The sequence below is a fragment of the Mauremys mutica genome, chromosome 2 (assembly GCF_020497125.1).
Source record: "Mauremys mutica isolate MM-2020 ecotype Southern chromosome 2, ASM2049712v1, whole genome shotgun sequence".
NCBI lineage: Eukaryota > Metazoa > Chordata > Testudines > Geoemydidae > Mauremys > Mauremys mutica.
The window spans coordinates 79192353-79215819 of record NC_059073.1 but is presented as its reverse complement, the minus strand read 5'-3'; the positions used below and the strand labels follow the sequence as shown (position 1 = coordinate 79215819).

General features: G+C 40.9%; 1 protein-coding gene across 1 annotated transcript in view; it reads left to right on the top strand.

The window, feature by feature from the left end:
• The window catches only part of LOC123363185 (desmoglein-1-gamma-like), a 48796-nt gene that overhangs the window by 6895 nt on the left and 18434 nt on the right, over nucleotides 1–23467 (top strand). The window contains exons 2-7 of the mRNA XM_045004070.1: nucleotides 15341–15516; nucleotides 17782–17937; nucleotides 18121–18268; nucleotides 20399–20562; nucleotides 20835–20969; nucleotides 22794–22979. Coding sequence (XP_044860005.1) covers nucleotides 15341–15516; nucleotides 17782–17937; nucleotides 18121–18268; nucleotides 20399–20562; nucleotides 20835–20969; nucleotides 22794–22979 — 965 coding nt within the window. The remainder of the gene's footprint in view (nucleotides 1–15340; nucleotides 15517–17781; nucleotides 17938–18120; nucleotides 18269–20398; nucleotides 20563–20834; nucleotides 20970–22793; nucleotides 22980–23467) is intronic.

Below are 23467 nucleotides of genomic sequence, written 5' to 3'. Positions count from 1 at the left end.
TTAGAACCCTAAATTTAATTTTCAAAAGTGACTTAGGCCAGATTAAGAGGCCTCTTTGGACTTTCAAAGGCATCTGAGCAGGTTAGGCATCAAACTCTCCTTGAAATCAATAGGACTTAGGCTGCATAGAATATGGAATCGTAGTACTGGATGGGACCTCGAGAGGTTGTCTAGTCCAGTCCCCTGCACTCATGGCAGGAATAAGTATTATCTAGACCATCCCTGACCAGGCGTTTGTCTAACCTGTTCTTAAAAATCTCCAATGATGCAGATTCCACAGCCTCCTTAGGCAATTTATTGTACTGCTTAACCAACCTGACAGTTAGGAAATTTTTTCCTAACGTCCAACCTAAACTGCCCTTGCTGTAATTTAAGACTATTGCTTCTTGTTCTATCCTCAGAGGTCATGTTTTCTCAACCTTTAATCATTTTTGTTGTTCTTCTCTGGACTTTCTTCAATTTGTCCACATCTTTCCTGAAATGTGATGTCCAGAACTGGACACAATACTCCAGCTGAGGCCTAAGCAATGTGGAGTACAGCGGAAGAATTATTTCTCGTGTCTTGCTTACAACACTCCTACTAATACATCTGCTTTTTTTTTGCAACAGTGTTACACTGTTGACTCATATTTAGCTTCTGATCCACTATGACCTCCAGATCCCTCAGTACTTCCTTGTAAAGCTCACTAGGTGCCTATCTGCATCGTGAGACACCTGAATATCTTTGTAAATCTGGCCCTAAGTCACTTTTAAAAATGAGAATTAGGCTTCTAAAACACTACTGAAATTTGACCCAATGAGTATAATTCACTCATCAGCAAATATTCTGAGTTGCTATTGGTATAAAATATATATATGGCTAGTAAAACAATGGACTGATTACTGTTTTCTTCAATTAGAAATACAGTAACTCCTCACTTAAAGTCATCCAGCTTAACGTTGTTTCGTTGTTACATTGCTGATCAATTCGGGAACATGCTTGTTTAAAGTTGTGCAATGCTCCCTTCTAACGTCATTTGGCAGCCACCTGCTTTGTCTGCTTGCAGGAAGAGCAGCCCGTTGCAGCTAGCTGATGGGGGCTTGTAATGAGGGTGGACCTGCAGCCCCCCATCTGCTCCCCCTATCAGCTCCCCGCTCCCCTAAGTTCCCTGTGCTGCAGTTGCCCAGCAGGCTATCAATTGCTGGGCAGTTCAGCTGTCCCTCCCCGCACTGCCATGTGCTGCTCCCGCCCTCTACCTTGGAGCTGCTTCCAGAGACTCCTGCTTGCTGTGGAGGGAGGGAAAGGGGGGGACTAATGTCAGGGTGTCCCCCTACCCCCTGCTCCTGCACCCCACTTACCCCTTCTCCATCTAGAGCAGGGAGAGGACACGGACAGAAAGAGACAGAAGAGAGCTTGGGGCAGCAGCTGCTGTCTCAACTTCCTGATCCACTTTAAAAGACAATGCACTTAAGAGTGGGTCAGCTTACTTAAAGGGGCAGTGTGCCCCTCTCTCTCTCTTTCCCATACACAAGGTGTGTGTCTGTCTCTGTCTGCTATGCTGTCTCCCCTCCCCCGTGTTCGTGCTGCCTTGTGTGAGAGGCTACATTAACGAAAATGTGTTAACCCTTAAGGGCTCAGCCGAGTGCTAGTTCATCATTTAGCAGTAAGGCATTCCCTGGGAAATATCCCTCCCTCTTCCACCCTCTAACTTCACCACCTCAACCAAGCTTCACAATCATCATAGCTGTGAACAGTATTAAATTGTTTGTTTAAAATGTATACTGTGTGTATATCTATATAATATATATATTTTTTGTTTGGTGAAAAAATTTTCCCTGGAACTTAACCCCTCTATTTACATTAATTCTTATGGGGAAATTGCATTTACTTAATATCATTTCACTTAAAGTCACATTTTTCAGGAACATAACTACAATGTTAAGTGAGGAGTTACTGTAAACCTAACAAGGAACCCCATGCAAGTTTGCCTTCAGTGAAAACACTCCACAAAGAGAAAGGAGGGACTTTTTTTTTAATTATTTTTTTTTACAGCAAGTTAGTTTATACAAAAGTATTTGTATAGCATTATTTTGGGGTCATTCCTCTGCTGGTGCACAAAGGACTGAGGCAGGAAGCATATGAAACCTTTATTCCCTATGCCCTGAACAGGATTAAATTCCTTTATAGCAGTGGTGGGCAATCTGAAGAAAATCTGGGCCCTGCGGGCTGCACATGGCACATCAGGGTAATCTGCTGGCAGTCCACGAGTCAGTGTTTACATTGGCCATCCACAGGCATGGCTGCCCGCAGCTGCCAGTGGCCTCAGTTTACCGTTTCAGGCCAATGGGAGCTGTGGGAATCAGCCTGCAGGTCCCAGGTAGCCCACCACTGCTCTATAGCATAAACAAGAGCACTAAGAGATGAGCCTGACTAAGTACATCAGCCTGTGCAACATGTCCCCAGGGGGTACTGGTCAGTGAATTAGCGGTATGTCTATCCCAGCCCCTATCCCTGAGTGGATAGCAGATATGCTGCAGTCAATAGCAAATGCTGGTTGCCAGCAAGTAGGAGCATAATTTGCTTTCGCTCTCGGGGCTTGTTTACATTACCACTTAAGTCGATGTAATTTAAGTTGCTCAGGACAAAGGGACACAGATTGACCCTTTTAGATACGGCCTAGGCAGGGGTGGCTCTAGGATTTGCGCCGCCCCAAGCAGGGCGGCACGCCGCGGGGGGGCGCTCTGGCGGTCGCCGGTCCCGCGGCTCCGGTGGACCTCCCGCAGACGTGCCTGCGGAGGGTCCGCTGGTCCCACGGCTCTGGTGGACCTCCCGCAGGCACGTCTGCGGGAGGTCCACCGAAGCCACGGGACCAGCGGACCCTCTGCAGGCACGTCTGCGGGAGGTCCACCGGAGCCGCGGGACCAACAGACCCTCCGCAGGCATGCCTGCGGGAGGTCCACCGGAGCCGCCTGCCGCCCTCCCGCGGGACGCCGCCCCAAGCGCGTGCTTGGCGCGCTGGGGTCTGGAGCCGGCCCTGGGCCTATGTAGGGGGCGGTGTGGAGCTGCAGAGCAAGCATATAGTCCAAGATATAGATTATGTAGTAATTATATTGATTACTTAAGAATTCCCAGTTATCACTTTGAGTGTTGATAGGTTCTTGTCCCAAGATTAGGCCCAGTATTATGTGCACAGTTGCAACACTCACACTATAGGAACCCTTCTATATTATGATAGTTTATTCCTACATTTAGCAAAGTCACAAACACTCTTACTCAGTAAGGTAGGTAGAGATAATACAGAATGTACATCCTAATATCTATATACTCACATGCAAAAGTTAGCCACTGAAACCTGAAATGGTAGCCACTGTCTTCCTCTTCACCATCACCTTCCTCCTCATCAACAGTGGCCATCATTCTAGCACCTGCCGGGGGCTACATCTCTCTACTCTCACAGCCAGGCTGGGATACAACTTTAATAATGTTACACTGATGCTGCTATGTATAATGCATATTCAGTAGAGGTTTCTCCCCCCCTTCCTTATTTGTATTTCCTCACCCTAATAATGTTGGGTTGCCCTTTTCCTATAGGTTGGTATATGAATTCTCAACTTATTATCATATACATCAATTCGTTGCCATGGCACTCTTGTGATCAGCTATCTGCAGATGTTAGCTCATGTTCCTGGGGTTGGCTGGTGTCATTATGGTAAATTCCAACAAAAATCCCCCTTACATCCTCTATTCTCAGTTCCCCAAAACTTGAAAGTTTCTATTGGGCTGTTTATCTGTGCCAGAGTTCACAGGCTTCAAGCCTGATGCTAGCTGCTGAAGCTAATGTCTTATAGAGTACAGGCCTGTAGGTTCCTTGCATTACTGCTGAATATAATAGAGAGAGACTATAATGAAAGCAAGACAGTGAATATAATAAAGGCAAGCTAGCCCTATGGGCTACAAGCAAGATCATTCAGTGGCACTGGGAGTGACTTCTACTGGTGTTGAGCAATTCCTGAGTGCTGAGCACTCTCAGCTCCCATTGAACTCATCTCAAGAGATTCTTAGCACATTGCAAATCAGGCCCATTGTGCCTCAGGGAGGCAGACTGCTCCCAGAATTCCCCAAGTGCACAGGGGCACACCCATTGCACCTTCCTTAGAAGACTGGCTGGTTTGGGGAGAAGGTGGGGCTATTACCCCACCTTCTTCCTGTCCATTGTGGGGTGGCTTGTGCACCTGGGGGTGAAGTCTCTTCATTCTCTGTATTCTCAAGTGCAATTTTGGCCCACCCTCAGTTGGGTGTAAAGAGAGGAAAGCTCCTTGAGGCCTTCTTCCCTCATACACTTGTGCAAGGGCTACTCAGAGTCCGGCCCCAACTGAGTTCCACACCACATCTCCTTGGCCTGCCATGAGAGAGCTAACCATGGTCAGTAGGATTCCTGTTTCAGAGGATGTACTCTGCAGCATCTCTGCAAAAAAGATAGTGTCAAAGCACAGCAGTTAATAGGATCACAAGGGCTTGGTTTCTTATCCTAGATACTTCTGATGTTTTTATAACCCAATAAATAAAGCTTTTTTATCAAAATATTGTATGATCTTGCTTGTGACAAGTTAGTTTATTCTTCCTAATTGCACATATAGTGTAGATGGGCCTGGGCTACGTCTGGCCCAGAAGACAGATACTGGTTTTACTCTTCTATAGGAAATGGATATGTATTTTCAGATGCACTAGTCAGTTGTTAAAGTTCATTCTCTTTACAATAATATTCCTAAATTTAATTATGTGCCTTTAGTCTACTGGCAGTAAGGAGAAGTCTTCTAACTGCATTTGAAGTGATCATTTAACATTTTAATTATTTATCATGCTGTAACTTTTAATGCACTCGGTATCTTCCCAGTAAAGCTTGTCTTCTCTCTTTCAAATGGTCTCTTTGGTATCCAGCAAAGGGTTTTGTTGCAATAAGAATTAAGGTGTGTCTCTAAGCTTTTACCTGGGAGCAATAATGATGTTGTCAAGCATTTCAGTTGAGACCAACCCAGGATTTTTGGGTGGGGAAACAGACTCTGTTATACACCATCTTCAGTGCTTCCTTCAGAGGGAAGCAGAACGCCTCCAGAGCAAGGGTGTAAGAACATCTAGTGAGTGTCTTTTTACACGGACACCAAAGTGAGGGGGGGAAAGGGAACAGCAGGGTAACCACAACTCACTTGGACTTGTATCTAAGAGTAATCAGATGCAATGGATTGGCTCCCCTTCAGAACAACTGCGGTTCTATTCATTTTAATGGTAAGTAGAATTTTAAAACAATATTTGTAAGCTCTTTTAATGTATGTCAAAGTCCTTTTCTACAGATGATTACATTTACTGCTGCCTCCACTTTTAACTACATTGAAACTCATATTAATCAATAAGGCAATTTTAAACATTGTGCATTAGAAACTAACCATTGCTTGTTTTCAACTGAATCTTTTAAAAAGCTTCTGCAAAAACAGCCCATCTTTAATTTTAATGTTATCAGAATTATTTCTTTTGAGTATAACTGTACCCATTGTACCATTCTGATTATTGATGCAAGACTTATTTATAATAATAAATACTTCTTAACAAGCTTTCTTTCTTTATTATTATTATTATTATTAGGTTGTATGTTTGTTTTCATTTGTCCAGTGTATTGAGGGGAAAAAAATCCAGCATTCTTTAAAAAAGAATGGCTAAGATTACGTCACAATAGATCAAACCCTATAGTCTATTCAGGCAACCATCTCCACCTCCCATTTCATTAAATTCAGTGGAGGTTTTGACTGAGTAACAATTGCAGGATTTGGCCCATTATTTAATATTGCAAGGAACCATCACCGCTTGGTACATTAACGTAGTAGCATTAGTGTATAAAAGTAGAGAATAAAGAAATCCTTACATTGGGGGTCTTGTTCTCTTACTGTGTTTGTTTATATTATTGCAAAAAAAAGGAAGCAGTGCTTGTAGTAAGGCAGAATAGTTGTGTAAGGTGTAGGCATCAGAAAGCTGAAATTAACTAAAACCAGAGAGATATAAAAGAGGATCACAGAGGATTCTGTGACTATCTGTTCTGGCATCATATTCTGTTTTATTGTTTGGGATTTGTTTTTCAAAGTTTATCTTGCTTTTCTAGAATTAAGGACACTTATAAGGCCCTAAAACCTAACAAGAGTAGATTATCTGTACAATGGTTTGTTTTGTGGAGTTTGTTTCACACAATCTATACAACGAAGTGTACACCTATATTAACTTTTTAAAATAATACTACTAACAATATCTAACAGATTATTGACATAGAATTAAAAAATACTGGGGATTATTTTGGAAAGATTAAGCAAACCTTAGCTCTTAGCTTTGCATTCAGTAAAGTAGAACTAATCAACATGGGCAGCGGCCAAGTAAATAATTTTAAGGCTTGGCAAAAACCAGACAAGGTTATGATTCAGATTAGTTTCTGCTTGTTTAATGCAACATACAGGTCTCTTCCAGGTCTGGAATACTGTGTGTCATAATAACAATTTTAGCCTTTTATTTAACATTATCAGCATTAGGTAAGATGAGGTTTATTAAATCACATGGTAATAGGTATTCATGTTTGGAACTTCAGTGAACATAAACTATTACTGTACTATAAATTACCGTCCATTCGAGTGCACATTTTACTGTAGAAAAATAATCTCTTTCAACACTGCAGCACTTTAATTTTTTAAAAAAAATACATAAATGTTACCATAGTTTTGTGACTGAGTCAGGATTTCAGTTTCAACCAGGAGAAGTGAAAGCCTATATAAACACTAACCGCATTTTGGCAGGTGTTAGCTGTATGGATGGTCATTATGCAGAGATATCAAGTACAGCCAGTGGAATATGTCTTTCTCTTGTCACAGAAGGACTGGTCAAATGTTCATAGCTGGAATTTACAGGGATCTTATTTTAATTCAATCTCAGTCCAAATGGCTAAGAAAGAGGCTTTTTTGTACACATAAAAGTAGAGAGATTGCCATATATACTCGTTCATAAGTCAAATATTTTTGGTAAAAAAGTGACACATCAAAGAGCAGGGGTCATCTTATACACGGGTCTACACCAAAATTTGATGATTTTAAACTCTATGGAATCATTGAATTGAATATCTAATACATTGTCGTTTTGTTTACCTGGAGCATTCACAGGCACGGAGCCCCTCAGCTCCCAGTATCTGTAGTTTGTCATTCCCAGCCAATGGGACTTGTGGGAAGTGGCACTTCCCGCAGCTCCCATTGGCTGGGAATGACAAACTGTGGACACTGGGAGCTGAGGGGCTCCGTGTCTGTGAACGCTTTAGGTAAACAAAACGTCCAGGCCCGCTAGCAGCTTACCCTAATGGGCCAGGAGCCAAAATTCGCCAACTCACCCAAAACTCACATTGATTTAGAGGTTAGGTTATCCATCTCTATTTTTTGTTTTTCTTTTTTTAATGAAAGACACCTATGTGAGTGTATATTTGATGGTGGATTAGCATATTATTAACAAATTAAGCTAAATAAAAATGCTATAGAAATATACACCCTGTAGTATTCTGAATGCGTTCTGAAATGAAAACCTTATTTTACCAGAAACAGACTGTGCTCTGCAAGTATTAAATTTTTAGTACACATGTCCCCATTCGTGGGGCTGATTCTGCAACCCTTACTCATATGACTTCAAAGGCATTACTTGCATGAGTAGAGGGTGTAGAACTGGATTTTGTTTGTTGTACTTGCCCAGGCATGTTTTGTGGAAATTGTATGTTTGATTCAGTATGACTCATCTCCTTCCAGATACCATGTGATGGTCAGTTTATAACAATCTTAAATTCACCACCTGTCTTGCTTGGCCGCTTTTTTTCCATATATTTTCTTCACTTTCTCTTCTAATTGCAAAGATATGGGTTTCATTGTCCACTCATAATTTGGTTGGATAATTACAATATGCTGCAGGTGCCAAACCCTCCCCATGGATATGCCTGTAGAACACCCACTGACGCCAGTGGAAGCTGCAACATGTATCTAAGGGAAGACTTTGGCTTTAGGAACTTAGGCCAAAGTTTTCAAAGTGTCTACCGTTAAGTACTTAAATCTATATTTAGTCTCCTAAATAAAAGTGGATTGATTTTCAGAGGTGCTGAATGGAAGCTGTGGGTTGTAAGCACCACTGGAAATCTGGAAATTTTTATTTAGGAGCCTAAATATGGATTTAAGTACCTAACTTATGAAACTCAAGTTTGAAAAACAATTGTCCTTAGAGCCTTTACTTGGGTTAGTTCTCCATTCATTTTTCGGATGGTTAATGTCAGTTAAGAAATGGAAACTCACAGAATTTCTATGGGATTTGGCCTGTATTATTTATGAGATAGAGGAGAACAAATCCTGATGACAAACTTGTTAAGGTGTTTAGTTCCATGAATACAAATGTTTAAAAGTGAATGAAGCTTTGGGCCTCATTCTGCTCTCATTGCAGTGGGGAGTGTAACTTCCATTAACGTCAGTGGGACCAGGGTTGTATAAGTGTCACCTTTCAGCTTCCAATATATCACAGAAAGCATCTGGCCATTTTAAAGGTAACATCATCAACAACTACCAGAAAAGTCATCGTACAAAGTTTCCCCTTAAAAATGAAACTATTTGTTAATTACAGGACAATGAGTAAGCTAATGGCAATGAGAAATATGCTTTTCTGTTTTGATTTAGACGATACTATGTGGGTTGTTTAAATATGTAGGGGGAAAGTTCAGTCCTAACCTTCAACCCTATAGCTCAGTATTTAGCATACAGTGGTTTGGTTTCGTTTGGGGTTTTTTTTATGGTTGAGTTACAGAACTCTGGAAATAGACATTCATGAAAGGAAGGGTTTGTTCTCACAGGTCTTTACTCAGTGAGAGTTTTGGCTGAGTAAGGAGTGCAGTATATGACCTAAAGTCCTGACACAAACATAACCACAGTGGCACAAGGATGACTAATATATTGAGTGTGAGTGCCCAATACTCCTCCCAACGAGATCAACAAATACTCCCCTTGACTTCAAAGAGAATAGAATCAGGCCCTTTAGGAATGATGTTGGGAAACAGGGCAAAAAAGGAGTTATGGGCATGTTCAGTCATTTGGATGTGAGTAGGTGGAGCAGGGAGGATTCCATAATTGCACATTATAATATTGCTTGGCAGGCAGCTAGTGATTAGTTAATGTCTGTACATTGCTTTGAAGATGCAAAGCACTATATAAATGCTAAGGGCCAAATTCTGCTCCCAGTTATGTCAGTATAAATCTGGAGTAGCTCCAGTGACTTTAATGGTGTTGTTGCAGATTTTTCTCCACTGACAGTGGCACAGGTCTTTCATATTATCCAACTGAATTGCAAAGCTTTGAGACAGACTAAACATAAACATGTTTAAGATTGTGTCAATAAAGATGATTTTTTTCAGCCTCGTATCCCCCACCCCAGTCTACCAAATACCTCCCTCAAGTACCTACTCGCTCTTCTATGGACTTCCCTTCAGCAGGAAGTCTCACACAGGCTCATGATCTTGGAAGGACAAACATTTTGATGGCACACTGAAGGGAACCAAGGCTCAACCCCCGAGCCTTCCAGCAAAGCTATCAAGTTTTCCCCTTTAATCCTACCTGCTCCAAAATTCCCCACACCTTGTACCCTTTCAGTGGTGTCTGTTGCTGTACATGTAACAAAGCAATGGCTGAATAGATACTACAGCACTTAACTCTGTAGGTGTTTGGTGTAATAGACCAAATATTGATATATCACCACAGACTTCCTGTGTGACCTTGGGTAAGTCATTTAGCCTCTCTGTGTCTGAGGTCCCCATCTGTAAAATGGTAATAATAGCACTTCCCTACCTCCCAGGATAAATATACTGTGAGGATAAATATACTAAAGACTGTGAAGTACTTTGAGATCTACTGATGAAAAGTGCTATATAAGAGAGCATCATTATTATTATATTGTATACAGACTTCACATTCATAAGCTCAATGTGGACTTGTAGCATGAGGACTCTTGACTCAAAAAATAAACATCTCCTAAGTAGGAGATCCTCCATTACCCACAAGTAGCGTCAGGGCTTTTTTTTCTTCTGTTGAGCAGCCACTAGAGGACAGTGGTGAAGCTAATCTTCCCATTCACAAACTGTGAATATGGAGTATAGTTGCATGAAATCCTTCTCTTCCTCCAACGGTTCCGAGCTGCATGTTCAGAACATGCCCAACTAGTTGGGGGCCCAAGAGCAAAGGAAAAATCTCAAGTGTAAAACTTGTATCTGTCATGGCTTGCCAGCTGTGTTATCTACAGGTCAGGCAAGGCTGAAAATAAAGATTTTATGAATATTCATAACCTTAAAAATTAGTACTTAAGATGTATTTAGTAGCACAATTATTGTGCAGTGGTAATACTGTATCCTTAACACAACCCTGTGATTATGCATTTTGAAGAAAGGAATTCTAATGAATAGCTTAGAGTATGTGAACATATGGAATATAAGTTACAGTGTTGTGTCTTATAATATACACCAATTAATACAGACACTGGACAAGATTAACTAACTCTTGTACACCTTTCTGGGCCAACAAGGTTGCTTGCATGCCAGAGGTGATTTCATCCTAAGGAAGGGGAAGCAGTGAGGCTACCAGCACTGTCTCTTAGGGTTCCATTTTAATTCCCAAAGGGGCTGCACAGGAGCTCTGTCAAAGGAAGCAACTCCTAATAGGCACTGAATCAGTGTCATGTTTGGCAGGGTTTTTCCTCATGCCCTTTTCCTTACTCAGTGGTACGCGGTCACAAAGGCAGTCCCACTGATTTCAATGGGATTCCTTGCAGTCCTACTACTTTTGTAACTGGCCCCAACATGCATAAACAGTTCATAATATGGCCAATTAGAGTCCAGGGGGCAAATTTGCCATTTGTGAACCTCATTGCCATTGGAGAAAAGTGATTTAAAAAATAATAATAAAGCAAGCAGTGTTAAGTGACCAGCTTCTGACAATACACTCATTCAGTAAATTGTTGGAGAAAAATGTTTACAGGAAGGATGCATGAGTTGAAATTACCATGGGCTACATAGTAACTTCTGTGACAACTACTATTTTTTATCTTCCACAACACTTGGCATAAAATCCATTTCTTTAAAATGCAGAGCAAATGAAACTGTGGTGACTTACTGCACAGTAGTACATATGTACACTGAGAGATGGGCTTGGTAGCAGGGCTTCAGGGAAGAGAAGGCTATAAAAGATAGCCCAGGATGGTGAGAAAAGAGAAGGTCCACAACTCCATTGAGCCACTCACATTGGGTGGGCCTTTTCAATGCCAAATGGAAATCAGGCTCTGATCCTGTAACACTCACATTAGAAGTCCTTGTTCATGAAAAAGATGCATGATCAGGGCCTAAATCCATAACTGACACTGTGAACTGATAACTGTACTGTACAAATTGCACTTGTATACTATATTTAAGTGTACAGTTAACTAAACTAAGTTGTATTTCAAATTTTATTTTAAAAAATGGCTCTTTCCTCCTGAGCTTTTTCTCACTTAAAGCAACGTCACATTGGATCTGAGCCTGCAATCTTTACTCACATGAGTATTTTCTTACTCAGTAAGGGCTTGATCCAAAGCCCACTAAATTCTATGGGAATCTTTCCATTTACTTCCCTGGGCTTTCCATCCAGAGCTTAATCTTTTTTACTTCAATGGAAACATCCATATAAGTAAGAATTTCTCATATGATTAGATAGTAGGAAAAACTTTTTCACTAGGAGGATGGTGAAGCACTGGAATGGGTTACCTACAGGGGCGGTTCTAGGCCCCAGCACGCCAAGCGTGTGCTTGAGGCGGCATGCTGCGGGGGGTGCTCTGCCGGTCGCCGGGAGGGCAGCAGGCAGGTTGCCTTCGGCAGCATGCCTGCAGAGGGTCCGCTGGTCCCGCGGCTTTGGTGGACCTCCTGCAAGCGTGCCTGCGGAGGGTCCGCTGGTCCCGCGGCTCTGGTGGACCTCCCGCAGGTGTGTCTGCGGAGGGTCCGCTGGTCCTGCGGCTTCGGTGGAGCCGCAGGACCAGCGGACCCTCCCGCAGGCACGCCTGCGGGAGGTCCACCGGAGCCGCAGGACCGGCGACTGGCAGAGCGCACCCGTGCCGCCGTGCTTGGGGTGGCGAAATGTCTAGAGCCGTCCCTGGTTACCTAGGGAGGTGGTGGAATCTCCTTCCTTAGAGGTTTTTAAGGTCAGGCTTGACAAAGCCCTGGCTGGGATGATTTAGTTGGGAATTGGTCCTGCTTTGAGCACGGGGTTGTACTAGATGACCTCCTGAGGTCACTTCCAACCCTGATATTCTGTGAGTCTATGATATGAAGAGTGGCACAGAGCATATCCCCCTACACTTAAACCAAGCCAGTATATTGGCCTAGGTATGAACTTTGGAATGAATCTAGTAAGAACAATTGCAGCCTTTATACCAATAAATCTCTCTTATAATGACCTTGTCTTGTAGTCCTCTCTTTGAGAAACCCACTCTGACAGAATCAGATCAGATGAGATATTTTTTATTTAATTTTGTTTATGCACATTTAAAGAATGTTTAAATTTTTAAATTTAAAAATACATTAGGATTCTAAATTATGAACAGACATTTATGAAATATGAATTATATTTTCTAACAAAATGTTTGAAAAATAGTTTATCCTTCACTTACCTGCCAAGGATAAAGCTTAGGATTCTGTGCCACAGCATCAGGAGTTGAAGACATCAGTAATGCTAAAGCAGAACACAATACTCAGTTTTAGATGTTTGTGTTGTGATCAGTTCTTACAAGGAAAACACTGATCCTTGAACTCAGGGTCTTAGAAGGTAAGTAGAGGGGGAACAGATTTTCATATTTTTTTCTAAATATAAAATTGTTGGCAGCCTTTAAAGGACTCGCTTTCACTTCCAGTGAAATCAATAGATGTCTCTGACTTCAGTGGAGGTAGGATCTGGCCCTAACAGCCCAGTTTTGTACTATTTGCTCAGCTAACTTCAATAGCAATCAGGGCCAGTATCTTTAGCAGCTCTCATGATGGCTCAGCACTTCTTTCTCACAACCTTAATGTGGACCCGGCCAGATGGAACCATAAGTGACTTGTTCAAAGTCATACAAGACAGTAGTAATGCCAGGACTTGAACACGGGTTGCCATTATTCAGTCCTGCGTTTTTTACCAATACTGTAGTTCACACCACCCCTGTTATGACAAACATCTAAAACGTGATGAATTATTGAGAAATTTAAGATTGTCAACTCCTTGTTTTTATTGCAAACTAAAGTTTATTTATCATATTTCTTAGCAGCCCATTTTACCGAGTCTAGGTCACTAGACAACTCCATTCATGCCTATTTATAAGTCAGTTATTACAATGTTGAAAACTTTTTTTATTTTAGAATCTGATACTAAAAAGCTGGTATTGTCCTGTTTGTAGAAGAAATGTTATGTCTAACCTACACAATGTGTAAAAAGTATTTTGATATATATTTGACATTTGACGGAGCAGTCATTGTTTAGATTATATAAACCCCAAATTATTTTAATATATAAACATTGGTGAGTGATTAAGTTAGGTAAAGGACTGAAATAAAGACATAAAGAAATGGAAAATATTAATTGTTGTATTATATGTTTTATATGTGTGGTGGATTTAAGGCCGGGGAATGCAAATTGATCCATCGGGAGGAGGGAGGCTTAGTATATCAGGCAAGTGCCATAATGATTTACGCCCTATATTACCCATAGATGTCAATGATGTAATAGAGGGTTTAAATTGGTGAAATGCTTGACCTTTGCTTTCTATTTTATCAGAACATCTTCCATAGTTAAGGGAAGAAAAGGAAGAACTTGTGCAACTCCTCCTGTTCCCTGCAAAAACCACCATGATCTATTGAAGGGATTCATTTCCCATACAGGAAATAAGCCATACTCGGCTCTTAGTTTTTTTTACAGAAAGAGCCTTTGTTGAGGAGTTCCCCCTTGAAGGATGGAATAAACTGTCCTTTGCTTTTTCTTATTATTCTCTGATAGAAATGATAGCACTAGCACTCCTTCTTCAGATCAATTTAATTTCTTTGTTCCTCTTGGCTTTGTGTTCCTTTGATTATTTTTTTCAACAAAAAAAAATAAGTCCAGAACATTGTTTGTAGCATTAGGACAAAATTATGCTCACCTTATCCAGGCAAATAGCCCCACTGAAGTTCCCGTTCCAGCTGAAGTAAATGGCAAATCTCCCATTGACTGAAATGGGAGCAGTGTTGGGCCATTGGGTGAATAGCTTCTGTGGCTACATCACAGTTCTTAACTGGAGTGTTTACATTCTAAAAATATTACTATTTGTGATCAAACCATTCAACACATGATCATAAGTTAGCTATTGTGAAATTGCTCCTTTAGTCCAAACTTGAAAAGAAATCTGGGTAAAAGTTACACTGATGTGAGGACTAACACAAAGCCCTCCATACCATTTAAGCTCCACATTGAAGCTGTACAGAAAAGGCACAGAAAGCAGTGATGGTAGCAGGCTGGAGAGAGGGCATGTGTCAAGGGAATGCCCAAGCAATTCAGCAGCCTCCTCACAAAGTGTCATGGTGTGCTAGGGTAGCACATGAGGCATGGGGCATTGCTGCAGCCCTGTGCCCTAATGGCATGTAGAGACTGGGTTTTGCTTTCTCAGTCCCACAGTTTACCCACTTAAAGCCAGATTACTCAGGCTTTTTATAGACAAAAGGAATTTCATCATCTGTGCACAGCTCTTTTCAGGATATATCTACTCATTTCACATGCAGAACTCCTTGTGTGAAACACACAGATTGAGCGCCAAATATGGCTCAGTACATTTTTCTTAGATTTGTCAGTGAAAGATACCCAACCTTTGTATTCGACTAACTGTATTACTGTATTTGCAGGTATTCTTGGATTTCAGCATTGGATTTCATGTAGAGGTAATATATTTATAAAAATAGTTATTAAAGAGCAGATTTTCTGAGCAATGAAAATGTAACTATCATTAAAAATGAAATAGAGAATTGAAAGGCTTTTGTAAGCTAAGATATTTTTGGACCATAAAACCTGAAAAAAAATACTTAAATGTTGACCTGCTAAGGAAAGAGATATGGTCCTGCAAACTCCTAATTTTATTGAAGCCAGCGGACTACTCACATGAGCAAGAACTTGCAAGAGTAAGGATGTGCAGGCTTAGGCTCTGGGACTATAAGCTTTATAAACAGATCATTAGTCTATACTAATGTTCATACTGTTTACTATCTACTGTCTTCCATACTTTACACTGTTAAAATCCTACCAGTCTATATTCGTTACAACTGTATTCAGACTGCTTGTCATCTACCTAAGGTGAAAGAATGGAATGAAAATGGTGTGGCACGATGGAAAACCTTCAGAAGACAAAAACGGGAATGGATTAAATTTGCTGCAGCTTGTAGGGAAGGAGAAGATAATTCAAGGAGAAATCCAATTGCCAAAGTAAGTGTCGTTTATTGATTAGAAAGTATGTTGCAAAGAAAAACTGATAAAGCTAGAGATCTAACTGAGCTAACTGGTGGAGACCTGGAAATATAAGAGGGAAGGAGCTCTAGAGCTGCTGGTTCTACTGAGATTACCATACCCACATAAGATCAGAAAGTTGTGGACTAGACTGTGGTACTGAGTGTTCTTGTGGCAGTACAGAGGCCTCCTAGAGCACAAGTGGAGCATGAATGCTGCTCCATTTTTTGGGAAGGGCAGCATACATTCTGTCTGATGCCAGCTACACTATCACTTCATAATGGCGCTCTCTTTCCCCACCCACTTTTAGGAATCCCTGAGAGCAAGGATTGGGATAGTGTCTGACTAGTCTGCAGGGAAGCAATGGGGCAGAAAAGCAGGAGGGTCCCAGAGCCCAGGCTCCAGCCCAAGCCCAAATGTCTACATTGCACTCTGTAGCCCCGCAGCCCAAGCCCCGCAAGTCTGAGTAATCTGATACAGGTCAGCCATGGGTGTTTAACTGAAGTGTAGATATATCCTGAAAGAGCAGCACTAGAAAGCTCTCTAAGGCCTGGTCTACACTAGGACTTTAATTCGAATTTAGCAGCATTAATTCGAATTAACCGTGCACCCGTCCACACCAGGAAGCCATTTAATTCGACATAGAGGGCTCTTTAGTTCGAATTCTGTACTCCTCCCCGACGAGGGGAGTAGCGCTAAATTCGACATGGCTATGTCGAATTAGGCTAGGTGTGGATGCAAATCGAACTTAGTAGCTCCGGGAGCTATCCCACAGTGCACCACTCTGTTGACGCTCTGGACAGCAGTCCGAGCTTGGATGTTCTGACCAGCCACACAGGAAAAGCCCCGGGAAAATTTGAATTCCTTTTCCTGTCTGGACAGTTTGAATCTCATTTCATGGTTGGACATCGGGGCGAGCTCAGCAGCATCAGCAGCAAGGCCACATAGCCCCCGCACACAGAGTCCCAAAAAGGAGGGATGGCAGGCTCCGTTGAAACAACCAGTCCGGCACTGCAGACCGCTCTGGGAGCAGGAGCCTGTCATTCCTCGAGTTTAGAGGCGGTCTTTACATCACCGCACACCCTACCCAGCACAGTCTGCGTCCCAGTTTCAACCCTTTAACGCAAAGTCATCAATAAAGAAACCTTTGTAAAGTTACAGTGGAACATGTATTTTATTTTTAAACGTGTGTTGGAAGTGGGGGAAGCGGGGTGGACGGGGTATGTAACTGCAGATGCTAGTCAACAGTAACTTGGTAAAGAAACAGGGGCAGCTTCAGCTTCTCTGTAAAGAAACTGATCAGTCACAGGTCACGCTGCTCGCTGCTCGCTGGTACTTGAAGAGTTCCTTGTCGCTGTGCAAGGCGCCTGCATAGGGCTTCACGAGGCAGGGCATTAGCGGGTAGGCTGGGTCCCCGAGGATCACTATAGGCATCTGCACATCCCCAAGAGTTATTTTGTGGTCCAGGAAGAAACTACCTTCCTGCAGGCGTCTAAACAGAGCAGAGTTCCTGAAAACACGCGCGTCATGAACTTTGCCTGGCCACCCGACGTAAAACGTCCCCCATGGTCCACCAGTGCTCGCAGCACCATTGAAAAGTAGCCCTATTTCTCAGCAGCTGACTGTGGAAGAGGTGGACGATAAGGTGCGAGGAGTTGACAACGGCCATAACTGCAGCGGGCTCCGTGCTCGCAGTGCTGTGGCGCCCGCGCTGTCACTGAGCAGAAAAGTGCACGAACAGATTGCCTGCAGGCACTTTCAGGGAGGGAGGGAGGGCGTGATTGACGGTTCAATGATGACAGTTACCCAAAACCACCCTCGACACATTTTTTCCCCCAGCAGGCATTGGGGGCTCTACCCAGCATTCCAATGGGCAGCGGGGACTGCGGGAACTGTGGGATAGCTTCCCACAGTGCACCGCTTCCAAAGTCGACGCTGGCCCCGTTACTGTGGACTCACACAGTCGAATTAGTGTATTTAGTGTGGATACACAAATTCAACTTCATAAGGTCGATTCCACAAATTCGACTTAAGTTGATTCGAAATAGTCTTGTAGTGTAGACATACCCTAAGGGGCTACATCCAGCCCACTATGTTAAAGAGAATTCAGACATTATGCAGTCTGTGGGGCCCATGAGGAGAGTAACTGAAAATTCTGTAAGGCTTTGTGAGGGGAGATGCCATCACTTGTGTTCTCAGTAAACTGTGATAAAAATAATATTTTCCATTTGTTTATTGTTGTAGATTCGATCAGATTGCGAAGAAAACCAACCAGTTATATACAGCATCTCTGGAGTAGGGATTGATAGGCCACCTTATGGGATCTTTGTTGTTAATTCAAGAACTGGAGAAATTAATATAACATCAATAGTTGATCGAGAGGTGACCTCAGAATTTGTTGTAAGTGTTGTACAATCCATTTATTAGCACAGTATATTCTCCTTTCCTTTTTACTTCATACCGTCTTTTGATGAATGCTGACAGAGAGGGAAGCAACGTTTCAATTAATAATTATTTTCAAAATTTGAGTTTGTTTCTTCTTCTTCTTTTAAACTATATATATTTGTAACCCTCTTTATCCAGATTCACTGCTTTGCTAAACATGCACTTACTGGTAGAGATTTAGAACCGCCTCTGGACCTTCGAGTCAGAGTTCTGGATATAAATGACAATGCGCCAATATTTTCACAAGCAATGTATATGGGATCTATTGAAGAGAGCTCTATGGAGAGTAAGTAACTATTTTGTGCACATATTACAGCAATTGTCAGTAGCCTTAGCAATAGTGGAGACTGCAAGACAATTGCCACGCCTTTTTTCAGCTGCTCATAATGTTTTCTAACAAATTCTTGTCGCATTTAGAATTTTTTAGGAAAGTTCTTTTTTTTTTCTTTTTAAGTTTGGTTACTTGTTTGTGAGGGTAAATATATTTATAAATAATACAATTTTCCCCATGTGTCTTGATCTGAAAATATGTGTTTGTATAACTAAAAATGTGGCTGACAGCAACTGCAAAGTAACATCCTAATACGGCAAACCCTTTCTACTAAGTACAGGGCTTACTACCAAGAGAATTCCTACTGACTTTACTCATGTGAATAATCTTTGTACACATCAGCAGTATCATTGAACTGAATGGGACTATAAAGATTACTCACATGACTATACATTTGAAGGTTCAAAGCCCTGACTTTGTGATAGCCAATACTGTGACTTAAAACAAAACTGATGAAAACCACTTACTGCTATTTAAATTAAGGACACTTATATTTGGCAGTGTCCAACTTTTATATTAGAAGAATTCTGAACTGTTTTTCTGTTAGGCCCTAATCCTGCAAGTTACTTCACGTGCCCTTAATATGTAATGCTTTTTTAAGAAAGCATTTTTTAAAAAGTAATTGCTTACTGTGACCAGGTTTAGCCACAAGTAGCTGATACAATGTTGACCACAACTTGTCCTTGTCTAGATTGATCCCAATGTTATGGGAAGCATCATTTAGTTAGCTCAACTCTTCACAAGTCATATTCTAACACAAGGCAATTTTGCAGTGAAGTCAAGCCCTGGAAGTCAATAAATGAAAGTGGGAGAGTCTGCTTCTTCCAGCATTCTCTCTCCTCCTATGAAAAAGGGACATATTGCCATATCTGTACCATGCATGAAGCAGGAAACTAGGGGACACCTAATGGCTCTGTCAGTTCCCTTTCGCCTCCTGGCAATCCTTAAGTGGGTGGAGAGGATGGTTGAGAGCAAAGTGGTTGTTCCCCTTCACAGCTCCACACTATGTGCTATAGGCCTGCTTAGGGACGTGAATTCCTTTCAAATGCCCCAATTCTTTTCCTCCTGCCTTGTCTCTTTGCACAAAATGATGCAATTTGTTTAACCATATGATATCAACATCCATGATAACATACAGCCAAAAAATTAGTGAACTCCCCCTACTTATTGTCATGTATTCATATTTTTAAAGGCCCAAATGAACCATTGTGATCATTTAGTCTGACTTCCTGCATAACTCGGGTCATAGAATTTCAAAGTTCATCTACTTTAACCATTGAGATTAAAGGCAAAATTTTAACCCATGGAAACTTATAACACAGCTGTCCAGTTTAAAGCCTTGTGAATAAAATTAACTCATTTGATAGACTGAAATATGGAAGCAGGTTTTGGTGTACTTAATACTGCAAAGTATAATGAATATACAAAATTCCAGGAAGGCATCAACATAAACTACTGAATATGAAGACGTTCTCCAAAAAAACCCAGCATGAAGTCTGATTTTCATGATTTCATTAAAACAAACTTTTAATTTGTTGTTACTATGTTATTCTAAACTTAAATGGATGTTTATGCAGCCTACATATATATGCGAGATCAGAATACAATTTAAAAAATATAGTGTGATTATATGTGCAGTATATCATCTTTAACAAACAACACAATACTTAATTTATTGTTTGCTGGCATTTCAAAATACTAGAGTAGCCAACATATATCTTCATCTTTAAATAAAAATCACTTAATATGGGAAAAATCATAAATAGTTACAATCCTGATTTTAACTTTTTAAAAATTCACTGATATCAGTTTCCAAACCCCTGCTTATCACATCATGATAACCACTTCCATGGCGTGTAAACGATGTTCATGATCACAAACCTATAGATTTCACTTGAAATAAGTACAGCCATCCTTTTACTAAATTAAGTACTTTCTATTATTTTCTTAGTAAATGAAATTAAACATAGCTCCTTATAGGTAATATAATTATTGTGTTTTGATGACTGCTTGTCTTGCTGAGTAGTTTAAATTAACAAAATAGGGCTCTTATGCCAATTTAAGTGATATTGTCTTAATTCCTAGATACTCTGGTGATGAAAATAATTGCCATGGATGCAGATGAACCAAATCACTTGAATTCCAAAATTGCCTACAAGATAGAGAGTCAGGAACCTGCAGGTGCATCAATGTTTATTCTAAATAAACATACTGGAGAAGTTCACATAGCAAATTATCTTGACAGAGAGGTAAAAGCTTCAATATGTTAATATTCAGTCTGAAAGTATGTGTGTGTGAGAGAGGGGGGAGAGAATAATGTATTTAGTGTTACAAAAGTGAAATAGAAGATTGAAAAGGCTTTATTTTGTTATAATACATAGATACATTATGGGTTTTTTACTGTATTATAGCAAATATTTGTATCTATAACAAATTGGTGTATTTGAAAAGAGCAGCAAGAAATTAATATTCATTATGTTTTAACTTGTAAATAATGAGTTCATTTTTCTTTCCAATTTAGCAACATAGCAGCTACTCTCTTGTTGTGAAAGCCTCAGACCGCGATGGAGCTGCAGATGGAATCTCCTCCCTTTGTAATTGTGCTATTAAAGTTCTTGATGTCAACGATAATTTCCCAATTCTTTCACAGAGTTCAGTAAGTTTTTTTTTCCCATAAAAAATAACATCACTAACATTTCTATGCCTAACATCACAGAGATAATCAGTGGAGCCCTTACTCATTCTCAGGAGAACTTTCTCCTATGAATAGTCCTAATGCTCACCAACATAGGTAAGCATTCCACAACCTGGCCCATGGTCTACAGCATAGGCACTCAAGTATCAGAGGGGTAGCCGTGTTAGTCTGGTTCTGTAGAAGCAGCAAAACATCTGTTAGTCTATAAGGTGCCACAGGATTCTTTGCTGCAGCATAGGCACTGACTCCGTGGGTGCTCTGGGGTCAAGCACCCGGAGTGAAAAAAGAGTGGCTGCTCAGCACCCAGGAGTCTGAGCTTGAGTATGGAATGTGATGAGTTCTGTGCTGCTAACAACTTCTGCCCTTGAGGCAGGGAGTTTGTTTATAAACAGAGGCAGGGTGATTAAGATAACAAAAGGCTTGTCATTAAATTAAATTAAATTAAATTAAGGATCATTAGATGATCCTGAAAGCATTCCCAGGCACTCCAGTTAAAAGATAGGAAACAAAGGGTAGGAATAAATGGTCCATTTTCAGAATGGAGAGAAGTAAATAGAGGTTACCCCCTCTTCCCCCAGGGGATTGTACTGGTCTGGGATCAGTGCTGTTCAACATATTCATAAATGATCTGCAAAAAGGGGTAAACAGTGAGGTGGCAAAGTTTGCAGATGATACAAAATTATTGAAGATAGTTAAGTCCAAATCAGACTGCAAAGAGTTACAAAGGGATCTCACAAAACTGGGTGACTTGGCAACAAAATGGCAGATGAAATTCAATGATAGATGCAAAGTAATGCAAATGGCAAAATATAATCCCAACTGTACATACAAAAGGATGTTGCCTAAATTACCTGTTAATCCATCAAGAAAGAGATCTTGGAGTCATTTGTAGTACTTTAGAAGCACTGTTTCCAGAGTACTGCAAATTCATAAGAATCCTTCTCACTGTGCCTGTATAATCCTGAACTGTGGAATGCTCATTCTCCTGCTTCAGAAGACTTAAAAATTATCTCGTCATCAATGGATCAGACACAACAGAATAATGTAGCTGTCCTTAACGTGTATCAAAATAATACCAGGGAACCTAGATATAATTAAGATTGCTGACAGTTTCATCCAGAAAGCTATAGTAAGACATAATGTCTTTAAACTGTTAGTGAAGACAGCTTGTAGGTGATTGCCATGATCTTAATATACGGTAAGTCATGATAATGTAATTATGTAGTTCATAACAGTTGAATCTTTGTTAAAATAGTAAAGATACCAATGATAGACACATTCAATAACTAGAATATGAAAAGTGTATAAATATGCTGAAAATAGCCCCCCACCACTTGCAGAGTGCCCCCCCCCAACACACACACCTCTTCAAAAGCATCCACTAGCAAAAACAAAAGTCAGCACCTCTGGTCTACACGCACAATTCTGATGGCAAATGCACAGGTTCCTTTTGCATCTCATGAAACCAGCTAGGGTGTTGTTCATGCATATGAAGTGGGGGACAAATTATGTAGTCCATGCGCAGGATTTTTTCAGTCCTTATTCATGGAAAAAACCCATTGACTTCATCCAGAATGATTTCACAGACATCTGAGGCAATACACACATTTGAATCAGCAATCAGAACCACACCCTATGTGGGGCACATGATATTTTCACAACTAGTATTGATTGTGAAGATAACATATTTCAGAAATGTAAAATCAACATATGCCTTTCTGTAGTGCTTCTTCATTACAAAATATCTTTTCAGTGCTTGTTAACAGTGTGCATCTGTCATTCTAGTATTCAGCAACTATTGTGGAAAATTCACTCAGTTCAGAACTGCTACGGATACAAGTTCTGGATGCTGATGAACAGTTTTCGGACAATTGGTTGGCAGAATTTTTCTTTATATCTGGCAATGAAGACAACTGCTTTGAATTCATAACAGATCCAGCAACTAATGAGGGTATTCTGAGGGTTATTAAGGTAAGGATGTCTAAGTATTATAATTCACAGATTTTAAAATGACATTTCCATATCATTAAGGGCCAGATTCTGATGTGTGTAAAATGCAGGGGAATCCCAAATCATGCACTCCCTGTGTATAAGTTGCAAGAGAATCCTATGCTGAGAGTAGAGCTGGATACTTTCTTTCCCCTAGCTCAGGAAGGGGCTATGGCCTCACAACCATCTTACACTGACTGACTGACTTTATATTTCTTGGCTTGTATCATCACCCTAAGTGATGATACAAGCAGGCTGCAGATTCTTAAGGGGCAAGTTGCACTTGCTTACAGCTTGGAATCCCCAGGGTGTTCCATTCACCAGCTAAAGCTCTCTTTAGCCTGGGTCCCGCACTGCCCCCAGTTCAGTCTTTGTTCCTCAGGTGTTTCCAGGAGTCTTCCTGGGTGAGGAGTCAATGAAGAACCAAGATGATGTCACTCCCCTACCTTATATAGCTTTTGCGTGTGGTG